Source organism: Dermacentor silvarum, chromosome 9 (assembly GCF_013339745.2).
Source record: "Dermacentor silvarum isolate Dsil-2018 chromosome 9, BIME_Dsil_1.4, whole genome shotgun sequence".
Lineage (NCBI taxonomy): Eukaryota > Metazoa > Arthropoda > Arachnida > Ixodida > Ixodidae > Dermacentor > Dermacentor silvarum.
Genome location: NC_051162.1, coordinates 136,739,007 through 136,756,753, shown reverse-complemented (window position 1 = coordinate 136,756,753; position 17,747 = coordinate 136,739,007). Strand labels below are relative to the sequence as shown.

The 17,747-nt window shown below is 48.5% G+C and overlaps 1 protein-coding gene across 1 annotated transcript in view; it reads right to left on the bottom strand.

Moving 5' to 3' along the window:
• The window catches only part of LOC119464428 (exocyst complex component 5-like), a 223,009-nt gene that overhangs the window by 75,802 nt on the left and 129,460 nt on the right, over positions 1–17,747 (bottom strand). Inside the window, exon 11 of the mRNA XM_037725388.2 lies at positions 9,311–9,419. Coding sequence (XP_037581316.1) covers positions 9,311–9,419 — 109 coding nt within the window. The remainder of the gene's footprint in view (positions 1–9,310; positions 9,420–17,747) is intronic.

Here is a 17,747-nt window from a genome sequence, read left to right as displayed (position 1 = left end):
GTTGTGAGGAATTGAGGGAAGTTTACAGAATTAAGAGTAAATTTGTTCGTGACAATTTAGTTGTTTTACTAAGTATGAACACCCGACAGAGCGCTTGCAATGCAGCTTATAATGTGCCAATTTAAAGAGAATTTTAAAAACTGGCAAATGGTGTGCCTGTGTATGGGTTGAACCAACAGCCAGCACTGCAAGGGAAAAACCATTTCTGTAGGCGAAAAATTGACAAGGTGGCAACTCTAATCTGGCAAGCTGGCAACCCCTGTGAATTGAAGGGATTCTATAAGAAAAACACTAATTGCCAGGTTAGACTGATGAAGTGTTATTTGAAAACTCTACTGCTGTTCATCTTGCTATAATAGGTTGGTTATTAAAAGAAAAAATGAAGGTCAAAATTTCATTTCTTTAATTTCACGCCACAGTATTTTTTCGTATTTCGACTGTGTTGGCTCAGTAAAAGTTCCCAAAACTTGCTTATGTTCAGTCCTGGGCTCTTTTAGAACACAATGTAGTCTATTCTTGCAGATAAGGAATTAACTAGGTCAGACCAGATGCCATCAAAATCCATGACGCCACAGCGAGCTGGTGTGTGAACTTCAAGGTGATGTCGCTGCCCGTCTTTCATTCTTGTGCCTTTTCTGGCTCACCAGGAGTCTTCTCGCGGCGGTAGTAGTATTGTCTTTGATATTGTCTATGCTGGGTAACACAGGTGACATCATTTTTCTCTACAGTGTCCCTTTAACAAAAATGATTATGCACATAGGTCCACACATTACCATGTTTGCAAGCGCTTACTTTTGTTCACCGCAACTTGTATTCTGCTTACATAGAAATCACTTAACGAGGGTAGTAGTTGAAGCTGCTCACATTGAATGCAAAGGTGCTAACTGCATTAGCCAGCCTTCGATTACACTATCACCTATCAAAGAAGGAACTTCCGTACCTTGATACGTCTGTTTTAGGAAGAATTCTGATACAGGCACATGCATCTGTTTATGCATCTTGATTTTATTTTGTGTGTGTACATATATTGTTCTTTATGAATAAAACTTAGTCACGAGGCAGTGCTTGCTCCGTGGTATTCCTTCTTCGTCTCAGTGTGTTGTCTATTTGTGTTGTTACAATATGCAACCCTAATACAGTAAAAGCTCGTTCATTAGAATTTCACAGGGACGCTTAAGGAGTTCAAATTAGCGCACCAAGTTGGGCTAGTTGGTTGAAGTTCATATTGGAAAGATTTTAACTGCGCTATAAACAGGGACAAAGGAGAACGAAAAAGCGCACGTGTTGTCTTTTTCACCCTCCTTTGTCCCTGTTTATAGCGCAGTTAAAATCTTTCCAATATGAGTTCAAATTAGACCGAATTCGAACAAAAGAAAGTCATGAAAAACAGCCAGAACTGAGACCAGGTTGCTAGAAAGCACATGTACTAAACTCACAATATTTATTGACCAAAATAATCTGTGATCACTTTTTGCTTCTTTTCTGAAAGTGGTCGTCATCAGTTTGTCTTCCAAAGCGCGAAAGTGACACAGAGCTTCATCTTCATCCTCCTTGAAGTTGAAAAACAGGCACGTGACACCGAGCACCTCCATTACAGTTGCCAAGGGATTTTTCGGACTTGATGGATATTCCGGATTTCATATATGCACCGTCAGGGCACGGCCGCTGGATAAAAAGAAGGTGCAGCCTGCCGCGTGACTCGAAAACAGTGTGATCCGCCGCGGCGCCACACGCCAGGGGCTGTTGTCTGGCATCGGCATAGCAAATGCATCAGGAATGCGATTGGAACGCCGTCACGCGTGCAAGCTGACACGTTCCAACCCTGCCAGCTAGCACCCTCTGGCCCAGCCAAGCGGCCAACAATGCAACTACGGCCGTCACGTTCGCTCCCATAGCAGTGCGCTCGACACGGCTGGCCGCACCTTTTTTTTTTTTTTTTTTATCCAGCAGCCGTGGTCAGGGTTACCATAGAGATACAGTAAAAGCTCGTTAATTTGAACTCGAAGGGGACCATAAAATTGTTCGAATTAAGCAGAGTTCGAATTAGCGGGCGGGCGCTAGAATGAATGGCCATCACGCTACGCTGCGCGGGCAGAACCCAAAGAAGCCACCTCTGGACTCGTTATCGTGAATTATACGCTACTACACATTTGTGGCAGGCGATTTTGTAAAATGAGTTTATGGAGCTCGAACAGCAAATGAAATTCAATCAGTCAGTTATACGCCAGAAACAAGCACCGACATACATTCATGTAAGCAGCGAGCCTTAATGTCGAAATATATGACGCTATTTATGCTCGAAAACGCGTTTATTTACAGGGCAGAGTTAACGCAATCAAAATTAAAAGTAATCGGTAATATGCAATTGCTTGCGTTTCTTCTGTCGCAACTCCATGAGCATCGCTTGCAGCTTGCCCAAGAGCTTCAGCGCAGCGTCCGAATTCTCATCTGCTGAGAAATAACGTGCTGCAACATCCAGCGTCGACGTTGCTTCACATGCACTTGGGGGTGGCACTGACTCGTTGCCTTCGTCGGACTCGTCACCGCTGTCAGCCGTGTTCAGCGCACGTGAGCCCTGCAATGTCTGCTCACAGCACGCAGCCTCTATTATGTCAGCGTAACTCAAAGGCCCCAACGTCACTACACCGCTGTCCACGTTCACATAACTCTTAAAATCAATGCCCTCCGAGAGAGCAGCATAGCCAGGGTCGAGCATGACTGAGTCATCTTCACACGACGCCTGTAAGTTGCAGGCTTCTGGAGCTTCGCCAAAGCCACACTTGCGGAAACAATTCGCGACAGCCTCCTGCTTGATGGAATTCCATGATGTGGCCAGCATGTGAACAGCCCCGAGCAGATCAACATCGTAAGACTTACCACTGTCCATATAAAGAAGAATTCTCCCTAGGAGGTGGCGTCTGTACAGAGTCTTCCAGTTTTGTATTACTCCAAGATCCATGCGCTGGAGCACAGCAGTCGTGTTTTTTGGCAAAAATGCCAAGCGGATTGCCTTCAGCCCACTGACATCCCAGTGTGCTGAACAGTTGTCTACGAACATGAGAACATTCCTCTTCTGTGCTGCGAAATTCCTGTCAAGCACGTTCAACCAGTCAGGGAAGATCTCCCGCGACTTCTTGTTTGAAGTATAATCGACAGGGAGCATCTTGATGCCTTTAAAGCAGCGAGGCTTCGCTGCCTTGCCTATTATGATCAAGTGGCTCCAATCACTGCCAGTCGCATTTGCACTCATCATCACAGTGATTCTTTCTCGACTCCTCTTACCGGCTGCAGAAGCATCGCCTTTGTAAGTTATGGTCTTGTTCGGAAGCAGCTTGAAGTACTTGTAGGTAATAAACACATCTTTGAGAGAGTAACCAGCAATGCGCTGCTTAAGTTTGCCGGAGACCCACTGTTCACATGTGTTGTATTTCGGCGGAAGCCGCAGAAGAACCACGAAGACAGTCACGGCCGCAACGGAACAAGACCCCCTGTTTATTCAGAGGCATGTATATATGCAGGCGACAACACTGGTGCCACTGGCGGCGTGTAAGGGCAAACAGAAACTGATATACTACATAATCCCCTCCTTACAAGAACAAGGTAAGTAATAGTTAGTAGATTAGTATTGATAGATAGATATATAGTGTTTACAAAATTTTACAAATATCTGCAACCATACATGGCACGTGCTCTTCACTATAATACTGTATGGAACAACAAGAAGGCCTAGAACAAGCAATACAACAACAAAAGCAACAACAAATAAACGCTCGCAGAGACACGCAACCGTCCGCACACAGTTCATGCAGCACTGCAAGTTCTCCGGCACTGCACCCGCCTGCACCTAGCACACAAGTGATACAATTGCATATGGCTCATTGAATGTGAAGAACCATGTTGGCCCGCAAAGTGCAGCCACCAAAGAAACAGGCAAAGCAAGCCTAGTAGTTCGCTCGCTAAGCGCAGCCACTGAAGAAGCAGGCCAAGCACGCCTAGTCTTGATTTAATTCACATGTTTATTGCGTCTGGACCAGAACGCTGACTACCGCGGCCACTTATCAGTTGCCCGCTAGGCATGGCGCAGTAGCAACACAAAAGGGCAGCGCTGCTTGGGGGCGCTGCATTCCGGCAACTTAAACATTTTATCAGCAAGCTACATGTACTTGAAGTTCTCTAGCACTGCACCCGTCTGTACCCAGCACACAAGCTACATGTGGTCCCGGTATCGATCTGGAGGCCTTCTGTTCCTCGGTGGTTGGACCCGACATTGAAGGACACAGTCCTCCAACATGGCAAGCGCTGGAGCTCGTAGCGTGGGCGTAGCTGTTGAGGCGTAGTCATTGGATTGCTGAGATGCCGACAACGGAGTCGCGGGTTCAGACACAGCATTATGCTGCAGATTGCATGTGGCTGAAGCTGCAGGTACCCTGGATAGCTTCGACGCGTTCCAGGTTTGTCCATCATTAAGCTGCAACGATGATGGACCTTGCTGGCGGACTACCTTCCACGGGTGGCTAAACGTGAGGTCTCCCTTAACCGATATTCTAGGTTTCTTCATTCTAACATAATCACCAATAGACACTGTTGTCTTGTTCGCGACCCTGCGACGGTCTGTGTACTCTCTGCTGTAGTCTTGCTTGCTCTAAACTCGTTGGCGCAGACAATGAAGTTTGGAAACAGGTTCACTGAAGAAAACTGGTGACGGGTGAACCACAACGTCAAGGCGTGTTCTCGGCCGCCGTCCGTATAGGAGAACAGATGGTGAAACTCCCGTAGTGGCATGTGGCGTGCAGCGATATATGCCCAAATACTCTGTTACTGCTTGGCGAAGCGGATGCTGTTGCAGCATGGTGACCTGCACAAAATTCTTGAAGACCCGGTTAAACCGCTCGACAAGTCCGTTCGCTTGCGGGTAGTAAATGGAAGAGTGCACAATGCGGATGGCGCGATCTCTGAGGAACTCAATAAACTCCACAGATGAGAACTGGGGCCCGTTGTCGCATACTACCACGTCCGGATAGCCTTCATGGGAGAACACAGAAAGCAAAAAGTGTATGACGGTGCGGGATGATATGTCACAGCAGAATCGAACCTCTTGCAATTTGGAAAAATAGTCGGTGAGCGTAATGGCGTATCTGCAGTCATGTGGTGCTCTCTCCATAGGGCCGACGATGTCAACGGCAAGCTTTTGCCACGGACGCTCTGGCAGGGGTACTGGCTGCAAGGGAGTAGCAGCAGTCTTCGCACTTTTGTCGGCCATCTGGCATATGCTGTAGTTCTGGATGGAAAGCTCCACTTGCCTGTCCATGCCTGGCCACCAGAACCGTTCTCGTAGCTGAGCCTTAGTACGAACTATACCAGGGTGAGCTTCATGGGCAGCAGCGATTACCTGTGGTGTGAGAGACAAGGGAACGACGATTCGTTCGCCGCGCAGGAGCAGGTTGTCAATGACAGACAATTCTTCACGTACCAAGAAGAAAGGTTGAAGTTCGCCCGAGAGCGTCTTATGTGCAGGCCAAGATGTGGCGACATAGGTCTTGACTTGTTCTAGCATGCAGTCTTCACGAAGGGCCTGTTGAAACTGCTTTTTAGTGAGGCACGGTAACTCAACAAAGGACACAACCTCATCAAATGAGACATTTTCCTGTGGAGATGGAACTGGAAGGCGGGAAAGGGCATCCGCCACCTGGTTTTCAGACCCCTTCCGATACTCTATAGTATAATTGTAGTGAAGCAGCCTTTCCGACCAGCGTGCAATGCGAAGGGGGCAGCACCCAGTGCCTTGAGAAGAGAGTAGCGAGACTAAAGCTTGGTGGTCCGTGCGCAACGTGAAATGCCGTCCCCACAAGTACGTATGCCAATGCTCACAGGCCCAAACACATGCCAGCGCTTCATGCTCTCCTACTCTGTATTTCTTCTCTGCTGGTGAAAGTGTGCGTGAAGCAAAGGCAATAGTTCGCAGCCTATGGCCATCCACCTGCTGGAGAACGGCACCCAGTCCGCAGTCGGACGTGTCAGTGGATACTACAACCGGAAGGGACGCACCAAACATGTGCAGAACTTTGCTGGAAGAGAGCAGAAACTTCACCTGGGTGAAACTGGCGTCTACAGCATCATTCCAAATGAATGGCTGGTTCTTCCGGAGAAGAGCTCGCATTGGTTCTACCACGTTAGCAAGCCTGGGAACGAACTTGGCATAATACTCGATCAGTCCAAGGAAAGAGCGCAGACTAGTAATATCAGTGGGCGCTGGAGTATTCATAATAGAAGCAATTTTCTCTGGCAAAGGAGAGATGCCTTGCGGTTTGATCCTGTGTCCTATGAAAAAAAGTTCTTGTACGCCAAATACGCACTTGTTATTCTTGAGCCCTGCTTCCTTAATGCCTCGCAGTACAGCGGTCAGGTTGGTCGAGTGCTCCTGTTCGCTCTTCCCAAAAACAATGATGTCGTCGATATAGAACAAAACACCAGAGCATCCTTGAAGGATTTTCGACATCATTTGTTGAAATGCAGCGGGGACGGATGCCAGCCCGAAGCACACACGTTTGAAGCCGAAGAGGCCATCGTGAGTTATGAAAGCGGTCAAGTCACGGCTTTCAGGATCGAGCGAAACCTGGTAGTAGGCCGATGCGAGATCTAACTTCGAAAAATGCGTTGCCCCAACAAGACTGTGGAGGAGTTCTTCGGTGTGTGGAAGAGGGAAGCTAGCCGTCACGACAGCTTTGTTAGGCTCTCGTAAGTCAACACAAACACAAATGCCTCCATCCTTATTTTGAACAGCAACAATCGAAGACACCCATTCTGAAGCGTTATTGAGCTCTATCACGCCCAACTGCTCTAGCCGACGAAGTTCTTCAGATACCTGAGCTCGGAGTGAAAGAAGAAGGCGGCGAAGTTTTGCTACAACAGGCGGAATCAAGAGCCGTACTTTGACACGATGCACAAACCCATTGGCTAAGCCGAGGGTTGAGTCGAAAAGACATGCAAATTCATTGCGCAACTGTGCTGGAAGAAGTGCAGATGAAACTGGTTCTTTATCTGGAACCTGTACGTTGGTAGCACTGTTAGTTGACGTAGTAGTCTCAAGGCATCAATCTGGAAGTCAAGAGCCATAATGGCGTCGACACCCAGAAGCGACGAGCCTTACGAGATAACGTAGAACAGAATCGACGCTTCGCGTTCCTTGTATGCGACTTTCGAAAGAAAGCATCCTCACACTGGGATAGGCTTTTTCGAATAATCTAACAGCTTCACACGGGGCGCGGACAGCAGCACCTGTCCAGCAAAATGCCTATCAAAAAGATCACCTGCTAGAATTGAGACTGAAGATCCCGAGTCGATAAGGAATGTTAAAGCGGCGTGACCGACTGCTACCTCGACTAGAATTCCGGCGCGGCCGGACGCGGTCACACATAGAATGTTCACAGCTTCATTGTCGGGTAATGTCTGGTCGCTAAGCTCACGAACAGCAACCGCGCTGAAGTGACCAATGAGACCACAATGATAGCAACGTTGACCTTGGGCTGGGCAGCGGGGCGATGTGGCACGGTGCTGGCGCGAACCACAACGATAGCAGTTGGAGGATGAGTTGTATGGGCGCAGGTACGTGGCAGGTTGGCGGCTGTCGTACTGCAGGCTCGCTTCGGTATGAGGTGCACGCAGGGGCGTGTCGTTACGCGAAGAAGGGTGGCGGGTTCCAGTGCCTCTATGGTCGTTTAGCGTCAAGCGAGAGTGCCCTGATATGCGCTGCATGTTGCCGGAAGCAAATTCTCGAATGTCCTCATTGGCCTGTTCGACTCGTGAAGCTAATGCCACTGCTCAGGAGAACAAGAGGGTCGAGCCCTCAAGAAGAAGGCATTCGCGAAGGTGCCAATGTAAGCAGTAGACTGGAGAAAACACTTGTCCCTCAACGCCGAGGCTGTGTATCAGCAGGGCCTTGCGACGTTCCGGCTTGAAGCCAGACGCTCCTGATGCCAGTAGGAAGTTCTCTAACATCTGTTGCCATTGCGGCCAGGGAACAGGAGGGCGGCCGGGTACAGGCAGGAATGGGGGCGGCGGAGCGAGCCCAATACAGCTCATGGCATAAAAAAAAATTCCAGGCACGGTTACACCCTTCGAAAAGATCCCATCTTCGTCGCCATTGTTGTATTTCAGCGGAAGCCGCAGAAGAACCATGAAGACAGTCACAGCCGCAACGGAACAAGACCCCCTGTTTATTCAGAGGCATGTATATATACAGGCGACAACACTGGCGCCACTGGCGGCGTGTAAGGGCAAACAGAAACTGAAACTGATATACTACAACATGTTTCTTGGTCGACCTCGGCAGCTTCCCTACAACTGTCTTCTTGGTTACCTTGGTCGCTTGTTGTGCACGCCAGGTGATCGCAGGCCTAGCCCAGTGACCACGGTACGACGAAAACCTGCAATGGCTTGCGCCGGAGCAGTGGTGCCAGCGGCGCCCGCTGCGAAACCAGCATAGCTGTCGCAGCAGCATGCTATCTGAATGGCGCGGGCACATGCAAGACAGAGTGCACATAGCAGTGGCAGTGCGCCGGCTTTGCCTCGCGCGCTGGCTTGTTTGTCTGTTTCATTGTTTTGCATCTCTAGTAAACTTGGTTTGGTTTGGTTTTGCAACACACTGTAATCACTCTGGGCAGACTTATTCTGCGAGAAGCGATGTAAACCAGGGGCTCCCAGTTCGAATTAACCATTGTAGATACCGACGTGTTCGAATAATCGGGAGTTATTCGCCATTGAAATACACAGGGCTGTGCCAGGACCAGGACATCAGTTCGAATTAACTGTAAGTTCGAATTGACGAGCTTTTACTGTAATGAAATTTTTCAATCGATTTTTCGTACAAACTTAGGCCCCAAAGTTCGATTTATGGACTAAAACGCTCGTTCTGAGCCACACTACCCTATCTTATGGGCCGCCATGTTGGATTTTCTGCTGGATTGGCCAGGCTTGGCTTCCGGTGGCCCGCTCTATAGCCTCCAAGATTGGAAGCGCATGCTATCAATAAAGCACGCACCAGATAATCACGTATTGCGGGTTACTTTTTTTTATCACCATGTGGCAGCGTGCAGTTTGATGGAGGAGCCAATGCGCGTGCGAAATAACGAGTTGGTTTACCCATAGACGCCTATGCTGCGTGGCCGGACCGCGACAGTCAGTTCGAATTATCTAAAAGTTTGAATTATTGAGGTGCAAATTAATGAGCTTTTACCGTAGAAGCTGGAGGGTATGGCTGCAGAATGTGACAAGCTACTTCAGCAGACCACTTGGGCAAGTGGAAAAGACTCACCCCGCAGGCCGATGTCCAGGGCATAGTGGATGTGCTCAATGCACAGGCCATTTAGCAGTATGTCGAAGATCTGCGCCACACTTTTTGGCAGCTCTGTGGGCTTGGACAACTGTAGAGATTTGCACAGAACTGAATTAATCACTCTTATCCACAAAAAAAGTAGGACTGTTCTTTTCCGCATGAACTGTGCAACACATGAAAATGTGATTTCAAAGCATTATTCTTTCAATGTTTAAAAAACGAGAAAGAAAAACAGACAGAGAAGAGAGAATCTCAAAAGACAGCCCAACCATTATAGCTTCAGCTCTTGCAATAAATGTTTACATTCTGTGTCAGCAGAGGAATTATTGTTGCAGTACGTTCCAGATGGGTCCGCTCTGCATATGCTCCGCCCAGCCAGGTGTCACCTAGCAACGGAGACACACCTTTGCTGTACACCTGTTCTGCAGTACATGTTCTTTTTTCCTATGCTCCTCCCGCCAAGGGGAGTGGAGCGACCAGGCACATAACACGGGGGGGATAGGTTAGACATAACTAGTCCTCACCAGTGGGCTCGTTATGTCACACACTACATGATGTCAACATAGTGGTTCCCGCCGGTGAGAAGAGCTCATAATTTGAGCCACCGATTTTAGATTAATTAGTGCCTGCAGAGCCGTGAAACTTCTGGATGGGGTGAATGGGCTCCTGTACTGCAATGTAACGCCGTTGTCAGATGGGAAAATTTTGTGTCACTTTGAGAGAATGCATCTCCCCGATAGTGTCATTCACAGACTTTCACATGAAAATGTTTAAAACCACTTGCTATAGAACATACTTGCCCACGAGTGTGATCGTCGAACTCACTTGACTGCATCAAAGTGCGCAGGCTTGACGGCAGTGCTTTCAAATACAGGGTGTTTCTATGAAGACATTAAGTAACATTTAAATATAGCCGTTTTGAAATAAACAGACAGTTTCTTCAGATACAAGCCTTCAGCAGTGCGGACCACAGGGTGACTGTGTGATATGTGGTGATTAGTCACTAATTAACACAAATTCATTCATTATCTCTTCTACCTTTAGTTTCAGCAGGCTCATTTTAATTGGGAAATTAAAGCAAACTTTCCGTGCAAGCCATACCATACTAACCTTTGGATCTGGAAAAATACGATTACCCGCGGAACTGTGGCACGACGAATTTCGGCTATCAGAGCACGCGAAACCAAAACTGGGAGGTTGCAGCGAGTGCAAAGCCGTGCCCCTCGAAGCGACGTTATGCTTACATTACCGAGCAACGGGCTGCCAGCGTGCTCTGCGAGCATGGAGCCACAGTGCGCTGGCTGCCTGCTGCTGGGTGACATAAGCAGACCGGCGCGTCTTTGCACTCACTTTAGCCTACCAGCTTCCGTTTCACGAGCAGCCAAAATTTGTCATGCCACAGTTCTGCAGGTAATCACATTTTTCACGTAGGCGAGCTTCACTGCTAACAGCGACACGGTCTTCCTCTGCCTCGACTAGCTTCCGCAAGCACCATTCCTTACCTACGTCCTCCCATGCTGGAGGTGAGGGACAATGTTTTCTTCTCTTCCATTTTTGCTGCGCAGTGAACTTCCAGTGGCGAAATGGCATAGTCCACATCGGATGATTTAGCGAAGTCACATGCCATAGCCAGAGCCGGTAACAGGAATTCAAGGCAATACATCTTATGTAGAGGCATTTGTGCATGTGACCTTGACTTCCTGACCTGAAGCGGGCCTCCCTAGAGAGGAAGGACACATGGGCTTTTCTATGAAATATCAGTTGTTTTCTCATTGCCCATCATTTTGAAACATTGCAGAAAGGATCGTAAGTGCACGATCTACGCATTGTGCTTGCCTGTTCGCAGTGTCCAACCGGTGAGGGGTATTCTAACCCTTTGCGGTCCGAAACTTTTACCCACTTTCTGGCTGTCCTGGTCCGAAACTATTTTGCCAGTTTGTGGTGCCGCGAAGAAAACCACATACTGTGGAAGAAAAACCCCCAGGATATTTATTTTATCTTTTGCATTCTGCAGGCAACTCCTCTACCGATATTTGAGCAACGTGTGATACCGCTCGAAGCATTCTCCTGGGTCACGGAGGAAGATTATTTAGGAGTAGAAACTCCCGTCAGTGCGGGCGCTCGCGTGCGACCAGATAGCGTCACATTACTATGCGCCGACGGAGGCGCATGCAGTGGCGGCGCCTTGTGGCGCGTCATGCAAGCAGCAGCAAAAAAAAAAAAAAAAAAGCAGAAGCCCGGCGGGCTGCTCGGGTGCGCGTTCTCTTTGGTGGCGCCCGTGTCTTCCGCTTAAAGCAGACGCCAAGCAGACGACGCGGGCGTTTGGCATTTGCTTCAGCATGCACGCCGTAACGTTTTTGTGGGCCTTTAAGTCAAACAACAAGTGTTCTTGTCGGTGTCTGTTAGATAGCCATAATACTAACAGCGCTGATACGTGCAGTGTACTCTTGTTCGGAATTTGCTAGCCTAAGATGGGACGCAGGTGGGACGCGTAAGTGCCCTCAGTAGAACTTGTGGGGCGCGCGGCCGAACGGGAGCAACACATGTGACCAGTTGCCTTGGCAACCAAGACGGCGATAATTGTTTTCTCGGCCGCCAGCGTGATAGTGGCTCCGCTGGCCTGTGACATTTTCTGGTCGCTGCAACTGTCGGAGTTTCCACTCCTAAAGGTTTCTTGCTCCGTGTCCTGGGTGCAGGCCAGGGTTGTTACTGCAGGTTTTGCAGAAAAACACAGTTTCCCTCCCGACTCCGTTAATTTTTTGATCGCTACAAGCAGCACAATCCTTGCTGCTTCGACCTGGGAGCTTGTAGATGAAATGGCTCTTCCAATCTAGCCTTTCCTTGCACTGCTTCTGCGCAGACGGGCCCCACTTATTGTCTCTAGCCCTCACGTCACCCACCAGCTGTTGGATGAGGTTGCGGCCGTACTGCAGGTGTCGCTGTTCTTTCTCACCGTGATTCTGCAGCTGTATGCGCCTCAAAATAAAGCTATTGACAATGGAAACCTCTAGGAGCTTTCACTAAATGCACCACCGCAAAACGCATGTGGTGAAAAAGTGGTCATGCTTCTCAGGGAAACACGCGAACGTGCGGTTCCGTGCGCAAGTGAGAACGCTCTGGTATCCAGAAGTCGTGCTGAACATTGTGCTGCACCCTAGTGCAACAAGAAGTAAACTTCGCAAAAAACAAAGTTTATTTATCCCTCAAGAGATGGCACATCATGTATACAAAGAATGCGCACGAATCACAGTGAGAAAAACAGAAATTTTGTCGGGCAGTGCCCGACAAAATTGTCGTGTGCCCGCAACACGACCGCTACGGCTGTGTTGCGTTGTCGCCCTGCCCGACAACGGACCACAAAGGGTTAATATGAGCAATAAATTACAGCATTCCGAGGGTTCCAAAGAAACTGATTTTTTTTTGCTGCTAATACAATAGTCAGCGACTGTTCGCAACAAAGGACAATGTTCCTGGATAAAAAATGCTAAAACATGCCTCCTACACCACACAAAAAGATGGCTCACTGCTAGCAGTACGAGTGCTACTGAGGTAAAGTGGGGCCACGTGGTCCATCTTTCGGGGCAACTACAATGGCAGCGCCTGCGGTTCCAGTGGTGCTGTTCATGCCTAATATAATGTGCTGGCTGACTTACCAGTCGGCACTACCATCAATTCCAAATGACAGTTTCTATTCTCATCTAACAATGCGCCATAAATGTGACATTCGCTCTGATGAGTGTTACATTTATGGCGCATTGACCCACTTTAAATGGTGGCCCACTTAAACTACAATATGGAAACCCACTTTAAAACTACAATATGACGGCCAACCATATCATGGCCCGTTAAAATTTATTTGACTGTCCACTGAGGCCTGTCTTGCATCCTTTTCAGCCAAGGCAGGGGCCCAGTAAGGCAAAATCGTTGATATCCAGAAAAAGCTTGTGATGCGTAATTAGGGCGTGCCAGTAAGGGCATGTCATCCTTCTTGTAAATAACAGGAAAATAAGTCGATTCCGGAAATATCAAATTATTGTCTATATCGAACAGCTGCAAACCTGCCTTTGGAAATCCCATGCAAAAGTATAGCGGTTGATTGTGCGAGTATGGAGTTCCCATTTACCATTACATTCACTGTATTGAACACTGTGTCACACCCCTGCAAGTGTGCTTGTTGTAACAAGTGCACTTTTCTTAACAAGTAGGCTTCTCCTCTCACACTTGTGGGGATTGAGGGAGGCGCCGGTGCCATTGCGCGGGCTCTGCCATCCCTCGCCATCGTTCCCCGCTGGCCTCCTTCTCCGCCCGCGCCGCCTAACCGGTTCCCGCGGTGGCGCTGCGCACACGGCGGTTGGCGGTGAGGGCGGGGCGCTGACGTCACTATGCGGCCGGTTGTCGGCTGCTAGCGGTAGAGCGTGCCTCGGGACTTCTCTCCGGGACCAGCGCATGGTACGTTCATGCTTTCCTCTCGTCCGCCGACACCTTTGCGACTAGGACTGGAGCTCGCGCACGGTGCCTTTGCCCGTGCGGGGAGCGCGTACTGTGTGCTGATCCTTTCCCGACGCTAAGCCGACGAGCGGTGCCATTAGTGCTCGCGCGAGGTCGTACCTCGCCGAGCCGCACTTGCCGAAAGCCTAAGCTGAAGGATATTGCCCGTGCTCTCGCGAGTTGACCCATTGGTTATCGCCAGAGCAAGTAGCATAGCCGCCGGGACTTTTCCTAGCGGCGTGTCCCAGCTTGAGCCTGTGCTCTTGCCGCGACGTGCTATAGGCGCCTGTTATTGTATTTTCGCCCTGGTGCGGGACCCCTTTGGCTCCCCGCCGCGCGGGCGTTTGTGCAGTGCTGGTGCCGACGGTTTCAGTAAACGGTTTCCGTCAACTCAGGGCTTTACTGTGTTTTTGCGTGCGTCGCTCGGTAGCCCCTTGCGGCCTCTGAGCTCGCGCGCGAGCGGTGCTGGAGGCGACAGCTGACGCGGCCCTGTGACTCGCTAAGCTCGAACCCGTGGTGGTTGGTCTCCTGTGAGACACCAAGAACCCACACACTGTCAAAAATAATTGAAGGCGATGCATTTGAAACGTCACTGTTTCAGCAGATGCTGTCAAATAAGGCACTGAATCTGAAGGGCAGTAATGCCATGGAGGGAGAATAAGCAAAGTGCATGTCTCAGTCGTGCTTGCTGCAAATGAGGACGTTCGTGTAAACTGCGGCCATTCATTATCAACAAAAGCAGATCATCCACTGCTTCAAAAAAAGTTGTCGCAGTTTCACCTTAAAGGCGAAGCATCAATTGCGATAGCAAATTTGTAGAGAGCTATACGGAGTAATGATAGTAGCTTTATCAGTTGTATAAACTTGGACATGCAGCAGCACCGGCAACACGCAGAACTGTTGTCGACGCCGTCTGCGTTTTGCCCGCGTTCGCACAAAATGCGTGCGGCATTGGTGACTGTTGCCGGAGCCTCTGATATAAATAGGCACTTGGTGCCGCAGCTAAACGTCGCCTCCCTTCCCCCCCCCCCCCCCCCCGCCCCCCCATGGCCTATCGCGCGTCCGAAGAAGGCGCGTTTGTTCTACATATATGGTGATTGTAAAGGAGGAAAGAGACGCCTACTTCTGCAGCCCTTAAGGGAGCATGGCACAGAACGCGCGTTTGTTCTCGGCCGTGCGTTCACTCCCCGTGAAAGAGCGCGTCCCTCGCGCCCTTTCACTCGCATATACAGCGTTCGGCGCGCGGCGACGATTTCATTTCCATTGACGTCATACGGAACCTCACGGCGACGGCGACGACGACGGCAGAAATCTGCTTGGGAGTGTCCATATAATTGCTATCGCAATAAAACGCGAAAAGCCTCCCGGTCCAACACGGATGTTCCACAAGAAAGCATGGATAACATTCAATCTTTTCAATGAGGGGTTCCAGACATGGGATGCCAAACCAGAGATGTCTGTGCCATTGTGAACGAGCGCTTTCCACAAATGTAATTTAAGGTTCCGCGAGCACCTAAAATGAATCCGACCCCAACCCCAACATAGACGGATTTTTACATTACAATTTGGATTTAACAAAACCACCACAAGCCACATCTGCACTTTGCGGAAAGATCACTGTGCAATTTGAGGGCCTACAGTCTGCGCTGAATGCATTACATTCATGCTTGAAGGGACTCGGACGTTCTGCAAGCTGAAAGTCTTTTAAATCTATCAGCGTCTGTGCACTTCCAGCAGTCACTGACACAGTGGCAGGAGGGGAAGGGCCGAGAACAAAGGGAATGCAAGGCGTCAGAGTGGCACGCAAGAGACAGGCGGACTTAGGGCAGATGAGAAGCGAAGACAGCTGCTTCCAACCGGAAGTCTGTACTGAAACAGAAACCCAAAACAACAGACTGCCTAGTTCACTCGTTGCCTACAAATGACTATGACGATCGGACATTAAAATAGCGTATTGTAATGGACACACAGCCACGCATGTTAATTTGTACAAGTGCATTACTGTCAGCACAGCGCAGTTCCTTTTTACAGGCTTGTTTGTTGCTGTGCTGCATTCATTTCTACATTACCCTAAATAATAATGCGCAACAACCACTTCGACACAGAAGGTGCACCACGTTCTTGCATTCAGTCAACTCGGGCTTTTAGGGTTAGCATTCTAGTCCGCAGCGATAGTGACTTGCGACATTCGTGTGCAAAATACATAAACTTTTGTACGATCAACACAGCCTTGGAAAGGGCAATTGGCAGATTCCTCTTTTTCCCGATCTCTGAAATCTGTCAAGAGACGTGCGAAGGTTTTAGATAAGCTTCAGATATGCATGTATTATAGTTTGTATTATTGATATATGGAACTATTTCACAATCCCCTTCGAGTTCAATATATCTGGGAACGACTTACAATGAAGCTCCTTATGTTCATAAAGCCAGGTGAAACTTCCAGTGCACTTTCCCACCTAATTGCAAAGCATGCTTGACACCGCATGACAGCAAGGACCATTTGGGTATTGCTGTCCCTGGTTATTTTTTGGCGTGCACAAACGACATGCACAAACCCTACGTACAGAAACAGGCGTCAGCTCTAATCACTTTGTGAAAGATGTTGCCCTTTTTCAAATAATAATGCTCCTAGTATTTGAGCTCAGAAATTATCAAGGAGCACTAACGAAATGCAGTCACAGCCGAGGGTTGGCAATGTCTTTCCCTTTATAGAGTAGAGATGGAGTGTCAAATAGAGGATCGTTGAGAAATAGGGGGATAAGTCCTCTTGCAACCAATCTGAAGCCCAAAAATATATTAGCATATGCTAGTATATGTCTGCCAAACCTAGTGAAATGGGTGTTCTCTTCGTCTTAAAATTAAACTCTGGGGTTTTACAAGCCAGAACCACAAAATGATTATAAGGCAGAGTGGAGGACTCCGGATTACAATCTGAGTTTCCTTATCGTGCGCCTAAACTTAAATACCCGAGCATTTTTGCATTCAGCCTCATCAAGATGCAGCCACTGCGACCGACATTGAGCCCGTGGCCTTAATTAAGCACAAGTGTTCCCTTTATGACACAAATACCTACAAGTGTGTTGTTCATGCATGGCCCCACGAAATTATGGGAGAAGGTGCCCAAGAAGGCTCAGCCAGGGAAGTAAAAAACAAGCGTGGAGTGTTTTTTCATAGTGGCCAAATCGATCAGAAGTGAAGTCGAGAAATATGTGAATGTTTCACAGTGAAGCTGCTAAGTGTCAACAGCAAATAATTTTTTCTGGACTCACTGACAGCAACGAAGTAAGCAACTAGGACTTGTACAATAAATCTACCTAATGCAGTTCAAGTACTATTTGACACCAAATTTGGGTTTGGCTCTAATAGCTGGGTCAGAATTAATTGTCCCACTTTGAATGTAAATCTTTATTTGTACCTAACGCAGTTCAAGTACTATTTGACACCAAATTTTGGATTTGGCTCTAATAGCTGGGTGCAAATCTTTATTTGAGGTGCTTTTAGGGCTCTTGATTTCTTGCTTTCATTTTGCCTTTGTTGTGTCTGTGCTTGAGAAGTCGTGTAGCAGCACTATGGCTAACCACAAGCACAGCACAAAACATGTGGCTGCAACAGTCACCTCTAATTCTCTAGACCTCTTGTTCTCGAGGCATATCTTGTAGTGCGCTACTAAGCTTCGAAGAGACGTTTGGTTTTTGCTGGACCACTGGCACTTCATTCCACACGTTTCACAAGCCATTGCAATGAAGTCTGCCGCTCTAATGAACTATGCAGTCCATTAAACTTTGCTCTGAAGCTTTCCACTGTCACCTCTGGTACAAGCTTGTATTTCAATATTTTCTGTGTGCTTACACTTCAGCAGAGATGCAGCTTTTAGAGTTCTTGACAGAAGCACACTCACCCACCATATATGGCAGGACATGCGAGCGCC